Source organism: Schistocerca cancellata, chromosome 2 (assembly GCF_023864275.1).
Source record: "Schistocerca cancellata isolate TAMUIC-IGC-003103 chromosome 2, iqSchCanc2.1, whole genome shotgun sequence".
Taxonomy (NCBI): Eukaryota; Metazoa; Arthropoda; class Insecta; order Orthoptera; family Acrididae; genus Schistocerca; species Schistocerca cancellata.
The window spans coordinates 740,805,934-740,819,366 of record NC_064627.1 but is presented as its reverse complement, the minus strand read 5'-3'; the positions used below and the strand labels follow the sequence as shown (position 1 = coordinate 740,819,366).

Sequence of the window (13,433 nt, the reverse complement as noted above, 5' to 3'; positions counted from 1 at the left end):
GATTGTGAGCAAATAATTGGGATGAGGAGGGAGATAGATTTGTGGCCTAAATAAGGACATTGAAATTTTAGCTACATTTTTCGTCTCATTTATATTTCTGTTGACCACTCATTAGCTCAGCTATCCAGTGAGGTGTTATCTTTTTCTCCTTCTTCTTTTTGTGAAGCCACCAGTACAGTTTTATATTCAGTTGTTATTTAGTTTTGAAGTATTGCTAAGATAATATTTCAAAACCTTTTGGGAAACGAAACAACTTTCACACCTAGGTGGTTGGCCATGCCTGCAAAATCCTTCATTTTTGGCAAAAAAAGTGTGCCAGTGTTGTTTCTTGAAACCAGTGCTATTGTTATGGACAGATTAATTGTTAACAATAAATGTGATATAAACAGAAAATATGTGTGAAAATTGTGCAGTTGATGTCATAAATGTATGTGTAAACAAATGCAATAATTTTACTTTTTAATGTTTGTTATGATTATAGCTTTTCAAGAGACCTTTGAGCATTTATAGAGGCACTTGTTGCATGTTTACATAAAAGTTATAGAAAGAGTGCTACATCAAAAGCCGTGAAAGTTCTTTGCCACAGTGTGTGTGGGTAAAATTAAACAGAAAAAAGGACAGTAGTGGATAACACTTGGGATTAAAATATATTTCTTCAAGAAGAGAATGTTCTGCCTTTTTCAGATAAAAGACTACAATCAAAAATTAAAACATACCTCTATTAATGTACGTTCTTATAGTTATTAAAAGAGGAAAGACATGTATAGAAAATATAAAATTCCAAAAATAAAACAGAAATTAACTGGAATATTAGTAAAAAGTAATTACAAAACTAGTGCGAGGAGAAGGAAAACTGAGTTTTCAGGCGACAGCTGTTACAGAAATAATAGCACAGTAAAATTATTGGGTACCAAATTTAATAATTATGTCATAACATTACAGTGGTAGCAAACACTGTACCTCTTAATAAACGATCTTAAATATACTCTAGCAGATACCATATACAACAACAACAGACATTAGTTAGTTAGTTAGTTAGTGTGTGTGTGTGTGTGTGTGTGTGTGTGTGTGTGTGAGAGAGAGAGAGAGAGAGAGAGAGAGAGAGAGAGAGAGAGAGAGAGCAGTTATCATTATAATCACTTGATGACTGAAGGCATGCTACATAGCTAATTTAGTTACCCAGTATTAACACACATCTGTGAACATAAAGGTAAATAAAGAAGATCTAACTACTGACACTTTTGACACTTTCCAGTCTTCCTTTGTTTTTTCAATTGAGGAATGGTGTGCAGTAGAATAGCTCATCCATAGTCCTGTGCAGAACCTGCAATGACTTTGGTTTTTGCCAAGGATTCTCTGCAGAAAAATCTATGTAAGACCTTAAAAATGACACCTTAGGAGAGCTGAATAAGAACAAGGACCCTGTTAGTATATTCTGTGACAATACCATTTCCCTTAATTGTGTGAGTCAAAAAAATCCACTTGGAAAATTAGTATGTGGCATTATAGCCCTCCTCTTCCCCTCCCCCTTGCGTTGATGCTTACCTGTTTTCACAGCAGAAAACGTATGGTCACATATGCAAACAGCAAAACTAAAGAAAAGTTAACTCAGAATGGGAGCACATAAAATAACTGTATAAATGACCTTCCTAGGAATGGAAAGAATTACCCAAAATCTGTAAACCTTGGTGATGATACAAGCATACTAATCAAGTACCCTACTGCTACCATGGCAGACTCAACATGGATGACAGCTGAATTAGTTAAAAACAAATGGTGTTATGACTCAATCCAACCAATAGTCATATCATGTGGCACCAAACAAATTTTTGACCTACTGTTATTAGGGATAAATAGTAATTGCCAGACAACATACTACATATTATACATAAAATGTGTATGTGTCCGACTGGAGTCAAAAATAAATAGTGTGTTCAAGAAGCTCAGTTTGCAATGTTACACACTTAGAAATACCTCACAATATATTGTCTGGAAGCTGATGGGGACCAGCTTATCTATACTACTACTACTACTACTACTACTACTAATAATAATAATAATAATAATGATAATAAAAGTGTGAATTGATAAAGCTGCTGTGAACGAGAGAAACTGATACTTTTTCAGGTTTGAACTGCTGTATATAAATTTTGGACTGAGTTACTTTTTTAAGCTTTGGAAGATTTTTGGCACCTTTTATAAGTTTTAGAGTGCTGTTTGTATTCTGGTGCTGAGGTGTTAAAGAAGCATTTAGCAGACTTAAATCAGGAAATTTGGAACTGAACATTTTTTTTTTTTACAAATCATTGATTATAATCACTGTGCAACAGTGAATTTGCTGCTGGATGAAAATAAAACACTGGTGTTATATAATAGCGTATGCTGATTCAGATTTTTCAATCATAAATGTTGTAGGATATCTGGATTTAAAGTTACAGCTGAAAGTCATACGATATTAAAAGTCTATACATGGGTTACTATGTAGCTTCATCAATGAGCCTTGTTTAATATACGATTGTGTGAGTGTGTATGTGAATGTATGTATATTATCAAGGTTACTCTGCTTTATGCATCTGTGAAAAGATAAATGTGCAGTAGTAAAACCAAACAGGCAGACTTGGACAAGTTCTAACTAGTCCGTGACAGGTTCTAACTAATCCGCAAGCTACAGCATGCAGGCAGATTTCAACATGTTACATAAAATTAGTTTATGTGCAATTTCCCCTGTTTGTCCATCAGCCTGATTTGGAGGTGTCTGGAGAGTGTGTTCATGTTAGTGTGGTTGTGTGTCTTATTATTCAATTGTCGCAGTAACGTGCTTTTAAGTGATTTTGTATAAGATGATTCGGTAATGTGGTATATGGTGAATCAGTAAACAAAAGATGAATTTATACAACATCAGAGCAGCACACGAATATCACCAGAGAGCTATGTATAGCTTACAAACATTATGTCAGATGTGAATCAAACAATATCCTGGACTCCTCATCTCAGTTGCACTGTCTGTTACTCTGGCCTGACAGAGTGGTTAAAAAATAAGAGAAATCAAATGCCTTTTGCTGTTCCCATGATGTGGCGGGAGCAGAAAGATCATCACTTGGATTGCTATTTCTGCTTAACTAATATATCCAGGTAGAGCAAGAACAAGAAGTCAGAAATTGTGTGTCTGGATTGGCAGTCTGTTCTAAAGCCTGTGGCCCATGGTACACGTTACCCAGTACCAATTCCTCCTTCATTCGATGCAATGAATAATGAAGAAAGTGATACTGAAGGTAATGACAGTGATACTGTAGCTATGGAATACATGAATGATCTTGACAATGACATTAAAAAGTCGTGTTTGATCAGCCAGGCCGAACTGGATGACCTGGTTCATGATTTGTCCCTGTTAAAATAAAAGTCTGATCTGTTGGAATCCAGACTGAAGGAGTGTAACTTACGTGAGAGAGGTGCTACAGTTATGGATTTTCAAGATTGCCACATGAAATTCGCAGCATACTATGCTGTTGAACGTGGTGTTTGCTTCTGTCATGATGTTACAGCACTCATAAAGGAACTAGATAGCAAATATGTAGCAGAAGAGTGGAGACTTTTCATTGATTCTAGCTCAAGCAGTTTAAGAGCTACATTACTACACAATGATCACCAGAAACCATCAATTGCTATTGCTTGTGCCATGGAAATGAAGGAAACCTACAAAACAATGAACAGTATTTATTTACTTACACGTCAAGTTCCGTAGTACCAAATTGAGGAGCAAATCTCCAAGGTCATGGAACATGTCAGTACATGAAATTACAATATAAAAGTAATAACAGATAAAAATAAATGACAGAATAGAAGGAGTGACCCATGAGGAAACTCCAGTTTCAATTTGAAGGCACGTGGATTACTGCAAAGATTTTAGAATTCGAGTGGTAGCTTATTGAAAATGGATGCAGCAGTATACTGCACACCTTTCTGCACAAGAGTTAAGGAAGTCCGATCCAAATGCAGGTTTGATTTCTGCCAAGTACTAACTGAGTGAAAGCTGCTTATTCTTTGGAATAAGCTAATATTGTTAACAAGAAATGACAGTAAGGAATATATATATATTGAGAGGCCAATGTCAAAATATCCAGACTCGTGTACAGGGGTCGACAAGAGGTTCGTGAACTTACACCACTTATTGCCTGAACCACCTGTTTCTGAGCCAAAAATATCCGTTTAGAATGGGAAGAGTTACCCCAAAATATAGCACTATACAACATAAGTGAATGAAAATAAGCAAAGTAGACTAATTTTAGTGTCGAACGATCACTCCCTTCAGATACCATTTGAACAGTAAAAATGACAGCATTAAGTCGTTGAACAAGTGCCGTGATACGTATATGGACTCAAATCGAATACTGTTTTTACGTACATAGCCACTCTCCCACCCCTCAAGTAACTCCTTGAAAAACAGCCAGCTAATCTATATCCTGGTAAAGGAAGCCTCTGAATTGTCAAATTATTTAAGTGGTGCTCTGTTATACCAATAATTTCAGAGTCAACATCTATAAGCAGTTCACTAACATTATCTTTAATACCTCTTATATTTTGATGAAATATGCTAATTCCTTCTCTACTAGGAAACATCACATCCTCCAATGATGAGTCCTTAGTTAGAGGGACTTCCTATAAGCAGGTATACCTATCAGCTGACTTCAATCTAAGAAGGTGCAGCTCTAACGCGAGCTACTACAGGAATTTTTCCATGAGTGATCCCAACACCACCACCACAACAACCACCACTACCCACTACACTGTCACCTATAAGCTTTGTCAGCCTCTCCTTCCCATACCTATTGAGGTGCAGGCCATGCCTAGTGAAACCTGATCTACTGATAGACCCAACTGGCACCACCAAGATGTGATCCATGCCCTCTGACATCAGCGCCCTCCCCAGCCCCATGTTAACACACCTAACAGCTGCATTAAGATGAGGCTGATCATGACGCTAAAACAGTTGCATGAAATCCACATTAGTGCCACCAGTTTGAGTAGCATCTTTACCTGGTCACCACCTACATCATATTCCCCGTCCCTGTCAAGGCTGTTCCCTGCTCCACCCACTATCACTACCTGATACTCCTTCATGAAATTCCTACATAATTCCCTTGTGCTGTCAGTCACTTGAGCCAACCCTGCACTAGGCTTCACAATGCTGGTGACCTGGTACTCACTCCCCAACACTTACTGCAATTGCTAACCCACACCTCTACCATGTGAACTACCTAGCAGCAGAACCTTTTTCTTTCTGGTAGGCTTTGCAACTGACTTAGGCCTCGTAACTGCAGAGGACTGCTGCATGTTACCTACATCTACAGCTTGATGCTGATTAACTACTCTGACCATAATTGGAATATTTGCGGCAATCTGAGGGTTGTAGCCCTTCTGTTAGGAATGCAGGCTGGGTGTACAAAGCACATGTGCTTTCTTTGCCTGTGGAATAGTCATGATGATGGGAATCACTACACAGTGAAAAACTGGCCACCCAGAAATTTGACTGTAGTCGGACAGCACAATGTTCAACATGTACCTCTTGTGGATTGTAATAAGATTTACCTACCTCCACTCCACATCAAACTTGGTCCTATGAAACAGTTAGTTGCAGCAGTGGGTAAAACAAATCATGCTTTTCAGTACCTAAAAGGCGAGTTCGGAAAGATGAAAACTGATGCAAAATTGAAAGCAGGAGTTTTCGTTGGACCAGAAATACAAAAGTTGATTCGAGATCCAAAATTCAGATTGGAGCTCACAGAACGAGAACTAGCAGCTTGGGATGCATTTGTGCTTGTCATGCACAGCTTTCTTGGGAACCACAGAACAGGTAGCTATGCAGTAATTGTGGACAAGTTGTTAACTGCCTTCCAGCATCTTGGTTACCGAATGTCACTAAGGATGCATTTCCTGCATTCGCATCTCATCTTCTTTGCATCAGCTGTGGGAGCCATGAATGACAAGCATGGTGAAAGGTTCTACCAGGAGTTGTCCACCATGGAAGCAAGATACCAATCTTCAATCTAAACATGATGGGGGATTACTGTTGGTTTTTGCAGAGAGCAACAGAAGGTGTGCACAGGTGGAAATCAAGAAGCTCTAAACACTTTTAACCCTTTAACTGCTCTGGATGTGTTAACACGCGCGCCTTTTTACCTGTCCCTGTGTGCTCTGAACGTGTTTATGCGCGCCACCAGTCCATCTACCTGGTACTCTAAATGTGTCTACGCGTAGAACATGTTCAGAGCACACAGGGACAGGTACAAAGGCATGTGCGTTAACACATTCAGAGCAGTTAAAGGGTTAAACCAAGCCATTGTCAGTCTTAGTGTAACTAAGGGTTGTTGACTCATTTCTGAGGTAAATAAACCTTTATAATTCACTTCTTAATTATAATATTTAGTGTTTTCATCCCAAAGTATACACATTAATTTCCCTAAAATTTTTCACATTTGCTATTCAATGTAGTTAATATCATTATCCTTAATAACTTTTACATGTACATAACTGTTTTTTCCTGACATTTCAGAGCAAATCCAACTGCAGTTCTGTATTCAGTGCTTACGAATTACTACAAGAACAGTATTTTCAACTCAGTAGCAGGGAAAGAAATTTATGTTGTTGTGTAGTGTTTACAAATTCTCTCATTACAACGTATACAGGGTGTTACAAAACGGTACAGCCAAACTTTCAGGAAACATTCCTCACACACAAAGAAAGAAAATATGTTATGTGGACATGTGTCTGGAAAGGCTTACTTTCCATGTTAGAGCTCATTTTATCACTTCTCTTCAAATCACATTAATCATGGAATGGAAACACACAGCAACAGAACGTACCAGCATGACTTCAAACACTTTGTTACAGGAAATGTTCAAAATGTCCTCCGTTAGCGGGGATACATGCATCCACCCTCCGTCGCATGGAATACCTGATGCGCTGATGCAGCCCTGGAGAATGGCGTATTGTATCACAGCCGTCCACAATACGAGCACGAAGAGTCTCTACATTTGGTACCGGGGTTGCGTAGACAAGAGCTTTCAAATGCCCCCATAAATGAAAGTCAGGAGAGCGTGGAGGCCAGGGAATTGGTCCGCCTCTACCAATCCGTCGGTCACCAAATCTGTTGTTGAGAAGCGTACGAACGCTTCGACTGAAATGTGCAGGGGCTCCATCGTGCATGAACCACATGTCGTGTCGTACTTGTAAAGGCACATGTTCTAGCAGCACAGGTAGAGTATCCCGTATGAAGTCATGGCGGTGAATAGAGGAAGTACAGTACATACTGACGAAACTAAAATGAGCTCTAACATGGAAAGTAAGCGTTTCCGGACACATGTCCACATAACATCTTTTCTTTATTTGTGTGTGAGGAATGTTTCCTGAAAGTTTGGCCGTACCTTTTTGTAACACCCTGTATACAGCTGTTATTCTTCATAATTGCCATTGTAGTAATGGAGATAGGTAATCAGCCTATAGTAGATAAACAGCAGCCACTTACTATAACTGAAGAAGTGACAGCCTTTTACTTTTCATTCTTGTTAATTTTGTTATCTTAATTTCGTACTGTGTAAGCATAATTAGTATGTAGAGTATACAGTTTGAAACCTACTGAAACTCTCAGAGTACAAGCACATTCAAGAAGTAGTTTTCCTTCACATGTACATGCCATAATTATTTTTCCCCCCTCGTTCATGACTGTTGTTAAAGACTTATTCTTTACTCAATTTTCACTTAATTTATAAAATCATTTTTAGGCTCAATTGCATAGCATGATAACTAAAATGATCAAAATTTTGTGATAATAATAAAAACTGAACAATTAAGAACTTCAAATCAGGTTAATCAGCTTAATTTGCGCATTTCATAGATATTGACATTCTTTCTGCAGTACTCCAGCAAACTCTTGTATTGACTGCTCTGAACACTGCTGTTTATGACCCCACATACCAACATATAGAATAAAGGTATTTTAATTCTTCAGAATATCATATCATATTCTTTTCATTCAGGAAGAAAATCCAAGACTTCTACCAGCGCACAAGTCTGACTGCTTACTGCACAGCTTTTGCATATCGTCCTTTGACCCGATCTGTGAATAGCAAGCTCTCAAATGTTTATCTGGAACTGCCAGCTGACAGTAAGCACCTGTATGCACCACATCGAAGTCCTACACCACTTGCTTGGGATCCTCGTTGCAGAGGCATTCTTAGTCGTTTCCATTCTACAGGTACTGTACTAGAATGCGACATGGACTTGGTTAAGTTTTTTTGTTTGCATATTAATAACAAATAGTACATAACTGTCACTTTATCTTTTCCACAGAAATTTGTCTTCATTTAAAATAAATATTTTGTGTTATGAACTGATAACTAGAAATTAATACAGTATTTATTTATCTTGCATCCCACCAATTATCATCTGAGCAAAAAAGAGTGTCAGATAATAACAAGTTTTAACAGATTTATTCACTCAGCACTTTTAAATAGACCTCCTCTTGAAGAGCGCTTAGGGAGTGACTTGGTATGTACTTTAATAGAGAAACATACTGGTTAAAAACTGATTTGATCAGTTGCTATATTTGGTTTGTAGTTACAGGCGCCAGAATCATGCTTTAATTTTTCATAGGAAAGTTAGCAATTTGTTTATTTTTCCCCCATCCAGGAATTTAGAATCCATTGCATTATACCTGGAGTAAGCTTTTTAGTTGATCAGGAATTGCAATGTAAAACTATTGCCTTCTTCTTCTTCTTCTTTCTTTAATGTCTGATTTTGTCCCACATCAGCACAGTTCGGCATGGTTATTTACAAATTTGGCATAGTTAGTTAAAGGGGTGGTCATTTGCCCTTCCTTTCACAATACTGTTGCCCCGTGAGACAGAATATGTGTGCGCATCGGTCTGCATGTTGTATGATTCATGTGAAAGTGAGCGAAATTTTTCTAATTTCTATTAACAAATTGTTAACTGAGGTGGGAGTTGGGTACCAGTCCACTATTCACTTTGTAGGATGTGGGAAACCACCTACAAACCACATCCATGCTGACCAGCACACTGACGCTTATCATTAATCCACCAGGCCAGTTCAATCTTGGACCTGTGCACTTCCACGGCCCAACAGCAGTTCTTTAATATGCACAGCCATCTGGACAGATCATTGTAAAGCTACTGTCTTACGATGTAGTAATTGAGTAACTAAGCTCATTTATTGGTATTTCCTCCATTTATGCATTTTTTGTTTGTAATCCCAAAGCACAGTAAAAGAAATAGACAAATTGAAACTGCAACTCCAGACTGTTGTGCAAATGTCTTGACAGTAATACAATATTAGTCTCTATTAGCACTGTGACTGTGTGACTGGCTCTCAGTCAGTCTCTGATAGAATCAATTATAACAAAAGACAGTGAAAGTTGAGGAAGTGTTTGTTTGCCACTTCTTCATTGCTCAGCTTGCCCTGTCTTGTGTGCCTGAGTTCGTTGCTCTGTATATCTGCTACCACCATATAGCTTCACTTCTCAGTTGTGGCTGAAATACTGATTCTTTGGGTTTTGATACAAATCTTTTGAACTGAACATCACGTTAAACTAATGTGCTGTTACAAAGAAAAAAATGAAGCACCCAGATATGGAGGGGGAAATAAAATGAATTTTCACGGGTTGAGAGGGTATCTGATGTTATTTCAGTGGTTATAAAATTGAGTCAAATTAACAAACACCTTATCAGTATGAGCCCACTTATCAGTATAAAGTTGCAGTCCCTTGGTAAGGATGCTTGCACCAATTCTGCTGTGAACGATGTCATAAAGCTGGTGTATCCTTTCCTGAGGTAAGCTGGCACATTTTCATTCTAACTGGCACTTAACATACTGGATACTGATACTGGGACAGAGCTGACATCCAAGCTTATCCCATATGTTTTCTATTGTGGGCAGATCTGGAGATCTTTCCAGCCATGGGAATACCTCAATGTCATTCAAACAGTTCATGGAGACATTTAACTTTTGTGGATGAGGACTGCCTGTTTGAAAACTGGGATCATGATACTATCGCATGAGAGGTACCACATGAGGATGTAGGATATCTGTGAATGTACTATTGTGCCATCAGACTTTCCTCAGCTACTATCAACTATGATCCGAAGTCATACGCAATGGCGCTCCATACCATGATGCTGGGATAACACCGCTGTGACTCTCCAAAACATTAGAAGAATGGTACCCCCCCCCTCCCCCCATCTCCATCCTCAACCCCACACTCAACCCACCCCCACTCTCACTCCCACCCCCACCCTCACCCTCCTCTCCCAGGTCTCTGCCATATTCACCGACAATGGTCATCCAGGGTAGTACAGAACTGTGATTCATCAATGAACACAATGCAGTGCCATTCATCAGCAGTTCAGCTTTCCTGTCATGGCACTGCTTGAAGTGCAGCCATTAGTTTCATGGTGTTAATGGTAGCCTACACATGGAACAGTAATTATCTAGTTATGCTGCTGCTGGTCTGCGATCAGTGATGCAAAATAACAGAGAATGTAGCAAGGAGTCCATTTTGTGTTCTTGGATGACAGTCACATATGTGAAGGGGGGTTATGGTGTGCCTGGTGCACATTATGGTAATCCTGTCTTGTGGTGGTCAGGCGTGTTCGACCGGAACCTTGGTAATGAGTATGTCTTCCTTCACATTCCAATGCACTCCAACATTAGCCCACTGTAATTCCCAAATGCCGCACAAATCTGGATATTGCGTGATTTGACCAGCTAGCCAAATGGACATTCACTTTCTCTGTTGGGCACAGTTAACACTGGTTCACATGAGTGCATGGCTTCGCCATGGCCTTGACAGTAAACACTCATCATCTGATGGTATTCATTCCCCTTTTGATATTAACCAAACTATAAATGAACAATGCACTATGGTAGTTGTTCTACCTATTGTAGTGCCTCGAGAATTTGGGGGTGAATTCTAGAGACACTCGGTCTTCCACTGCCTCGAACACTCGATATTTTAAGTATGAGTGTGAGAGAGTGGAGATGTGTCTACTGCACCAACGGTTTTTGTGTGTGCAGGATGGGCGTGTATTGGGAGAATACTGCAATTGTGGTGGTCAATCGGCACAGACAAGTGTGTGCTGCTCGCGCCATAGAAGCTGTGTGTGTGATATACAAGGAGCAAGCACACTTTATTCTTTAATGGTGTAATGATTGTAATTGTTATGAAGAAATGAAAAATGATTTGTCTAGAGACTCTTAAGTAATCTTGGTGTTAGACATGCGAGAAGGAAGACCTGTTTTTGAATTTCTGGTGGTTATGAAACTCACCACAATGTGATTATGGCCTGGGTTATAATATGTATGTTAATTTCATGCATAAAATACCAACAAAAGAATGGTTGTTGCTTGAAGAACCAAGCTTGACTATCAATAATCCACAACCAATAATAGTAGGAAAAGTTGAAAATTGTATTTGATGGGTATCGGCATAGTTGACTTGCAAGAATTTGTATGTCTATGGGAAACTACTGGAGATGAAAATATACCTGAGCTTAACTGAAAGTATGAGAGTACTGAGTTATTTCAAGTGAGAGGGATAGTATTTTTTAGTTCCTCTAACCAGCATTATTTCTTTGGAGAAGAAGTTGTGGAGATTGGCGAGTTTCCATAGCAACCAGGCATAACAAGATATGAGAACTGCTTCGAGTAATTGGATTGAGTCCAAGAAACTAAATGGAAGAAAGTTGCGAATGCAACACAGTAAAAGATGTAAGAAAGTACTAACGTCAAAAGAACAGAGAGAAGACCTCAACCTTTAGACTAAGGAGAGTTACGCCAAGAATACCTTAACTAAGATGATTTGGTGTGGATAGTACACAGCTCTCACACACATTGCAGCAGTCGGCGATGCTGAAACCAACATTCGACGTCACCGGCGCCTGTGCTGTTCCCTGGTGCTGAATCCAAATCCGCCCTCCGACGCTTAAACCAACATTCGAATGTCGCTGGCACCCATGCTGTTCACTGGTGCTGATTCCACACCCGCTCGCCGACACAGCCTAATACTCTATGAATGGGGAAGTACATCCTACTCATTTTTTGAAAAGGTTCAGTCGAGCCAAGCCTTGCCCAAGACTTGCGAAGATTCAAAAAACACTGAATTTGCAGTAGGGTATCTATTAGGAGAGGCCTCAAAGTGGGGTACAGTAAACATCTAAAACTTTTCGTCTTGGCCACTCTTCCAGAAGAAGTTTAAGGAGAAGTAATGTTGAGCAAGCGTTCAGGCCAAAGTAATATCCAACTTGTGGGACCCAAAGTATTACAACAGTTTGTGGGGTACAGTGCGAAAGTATTTCGACTGGCATTTGACAGGGGTGAAGTACTTAGACATGACCATGGAGGAAGAGGGGTTAGTTCAAATTTTAATTAGACGATTACCCATCTGTGCTAGGAAAGACATATTATGTAGTGGATGGAAAACCGTAGAAGAATTATTATCCTTTGTAGACGCTCTTGATGCCTTAAACAAAGACCACAACGAGAACCTACACCAAAGTGAAAAATCAGAATTATACAAGAGATAATAATAATAATAGCAACTTTAAGAGACATGAGGCTAATTTAGCTAGAGTGCATCAGTGTAACTGGAATAATGGTAACGAAAATTATCAGAAGAAGCATCCACCTTCAAATTTAGGTCCAGTTACTTGGCAAGAATTTGTACCAAGTAATAATAGAATACAAAATGGTAATGTAATACCCCGATTTGGTAACCAACGAGTGATCACCAATAATGAGGAAAACATAGTGCGATCTGGATCCAGGGCCGGGGCCCAGGACATAGAAATACATTAGGAGGCCTGGCTTATTATAGGTGTGTTAATTTCATGCATAAAATACCAACAAAAGAATGGTTGTTGCTAGAAGAACCAAGCTTGACTATCGATAATCCACAACCAATAATAGTAGGAAAATTGAAGAATGTTGAAGTTAACATATTTATAGACTCCAGGAGTGAAGTGTCACTGGTTTCTACAGCGTTCTTTAACACATTACAGACTAAACAGCACTGCTGTTGCCAGTATCTGCAGTGTACTTACTCAGTATAACTGGAACGAAAAGTAAGGTAGTCAAATACGAAACCCAAGTAAACTGCAACATTGGGGATATCTCATTTCATCAGACACCTTTAGTAGTAGAAAACATTAACATGGATATCTTGTTTGGGTTAGATTGGCTGTTGGAATATAAAGTCATTTTAAATTTTCAAGAAAATTTTCAATGTTTTGAAAAAGGAGATAGTAGGTAGTGGTTACCGTTTGTGACAGACACCTTGCATTGATAAACAAACAACAGAGAATCGATGTCTGAGATTAACAGCTACAGCACAACTGGCACCGAAAATCGATAATGTAAGTCAT

At 39.0% G+C, this 13,433-nt stretch overlaps 1 protein-coding gene across 4 annotated transcripts in view; it reads left to right on the top strand.

Annotated features, from left to right (window-relative positions):
* LOC126162537 (transmembrane protein 94) overlaps positions 1–13,433 on the top strand; it is a 501,552-nt gene that overhangs the window by 214,690 nt on the left and 273,429 nt on the right. For all 4 annotated transcript variants that reach the window (XM_049919114.1, XM_049919113.1, XM_049919112.1 and 1 more), the window contains one exon: positions 8,034–8,251. In XM_049919114.1, the coding sequence (XP_049775071.1) occupies positions 8,034–8,251 (218 nt within the window). The remainder of the gene's footprint in view (positions 1–8,033; positions 8,252–13,433) is intronic.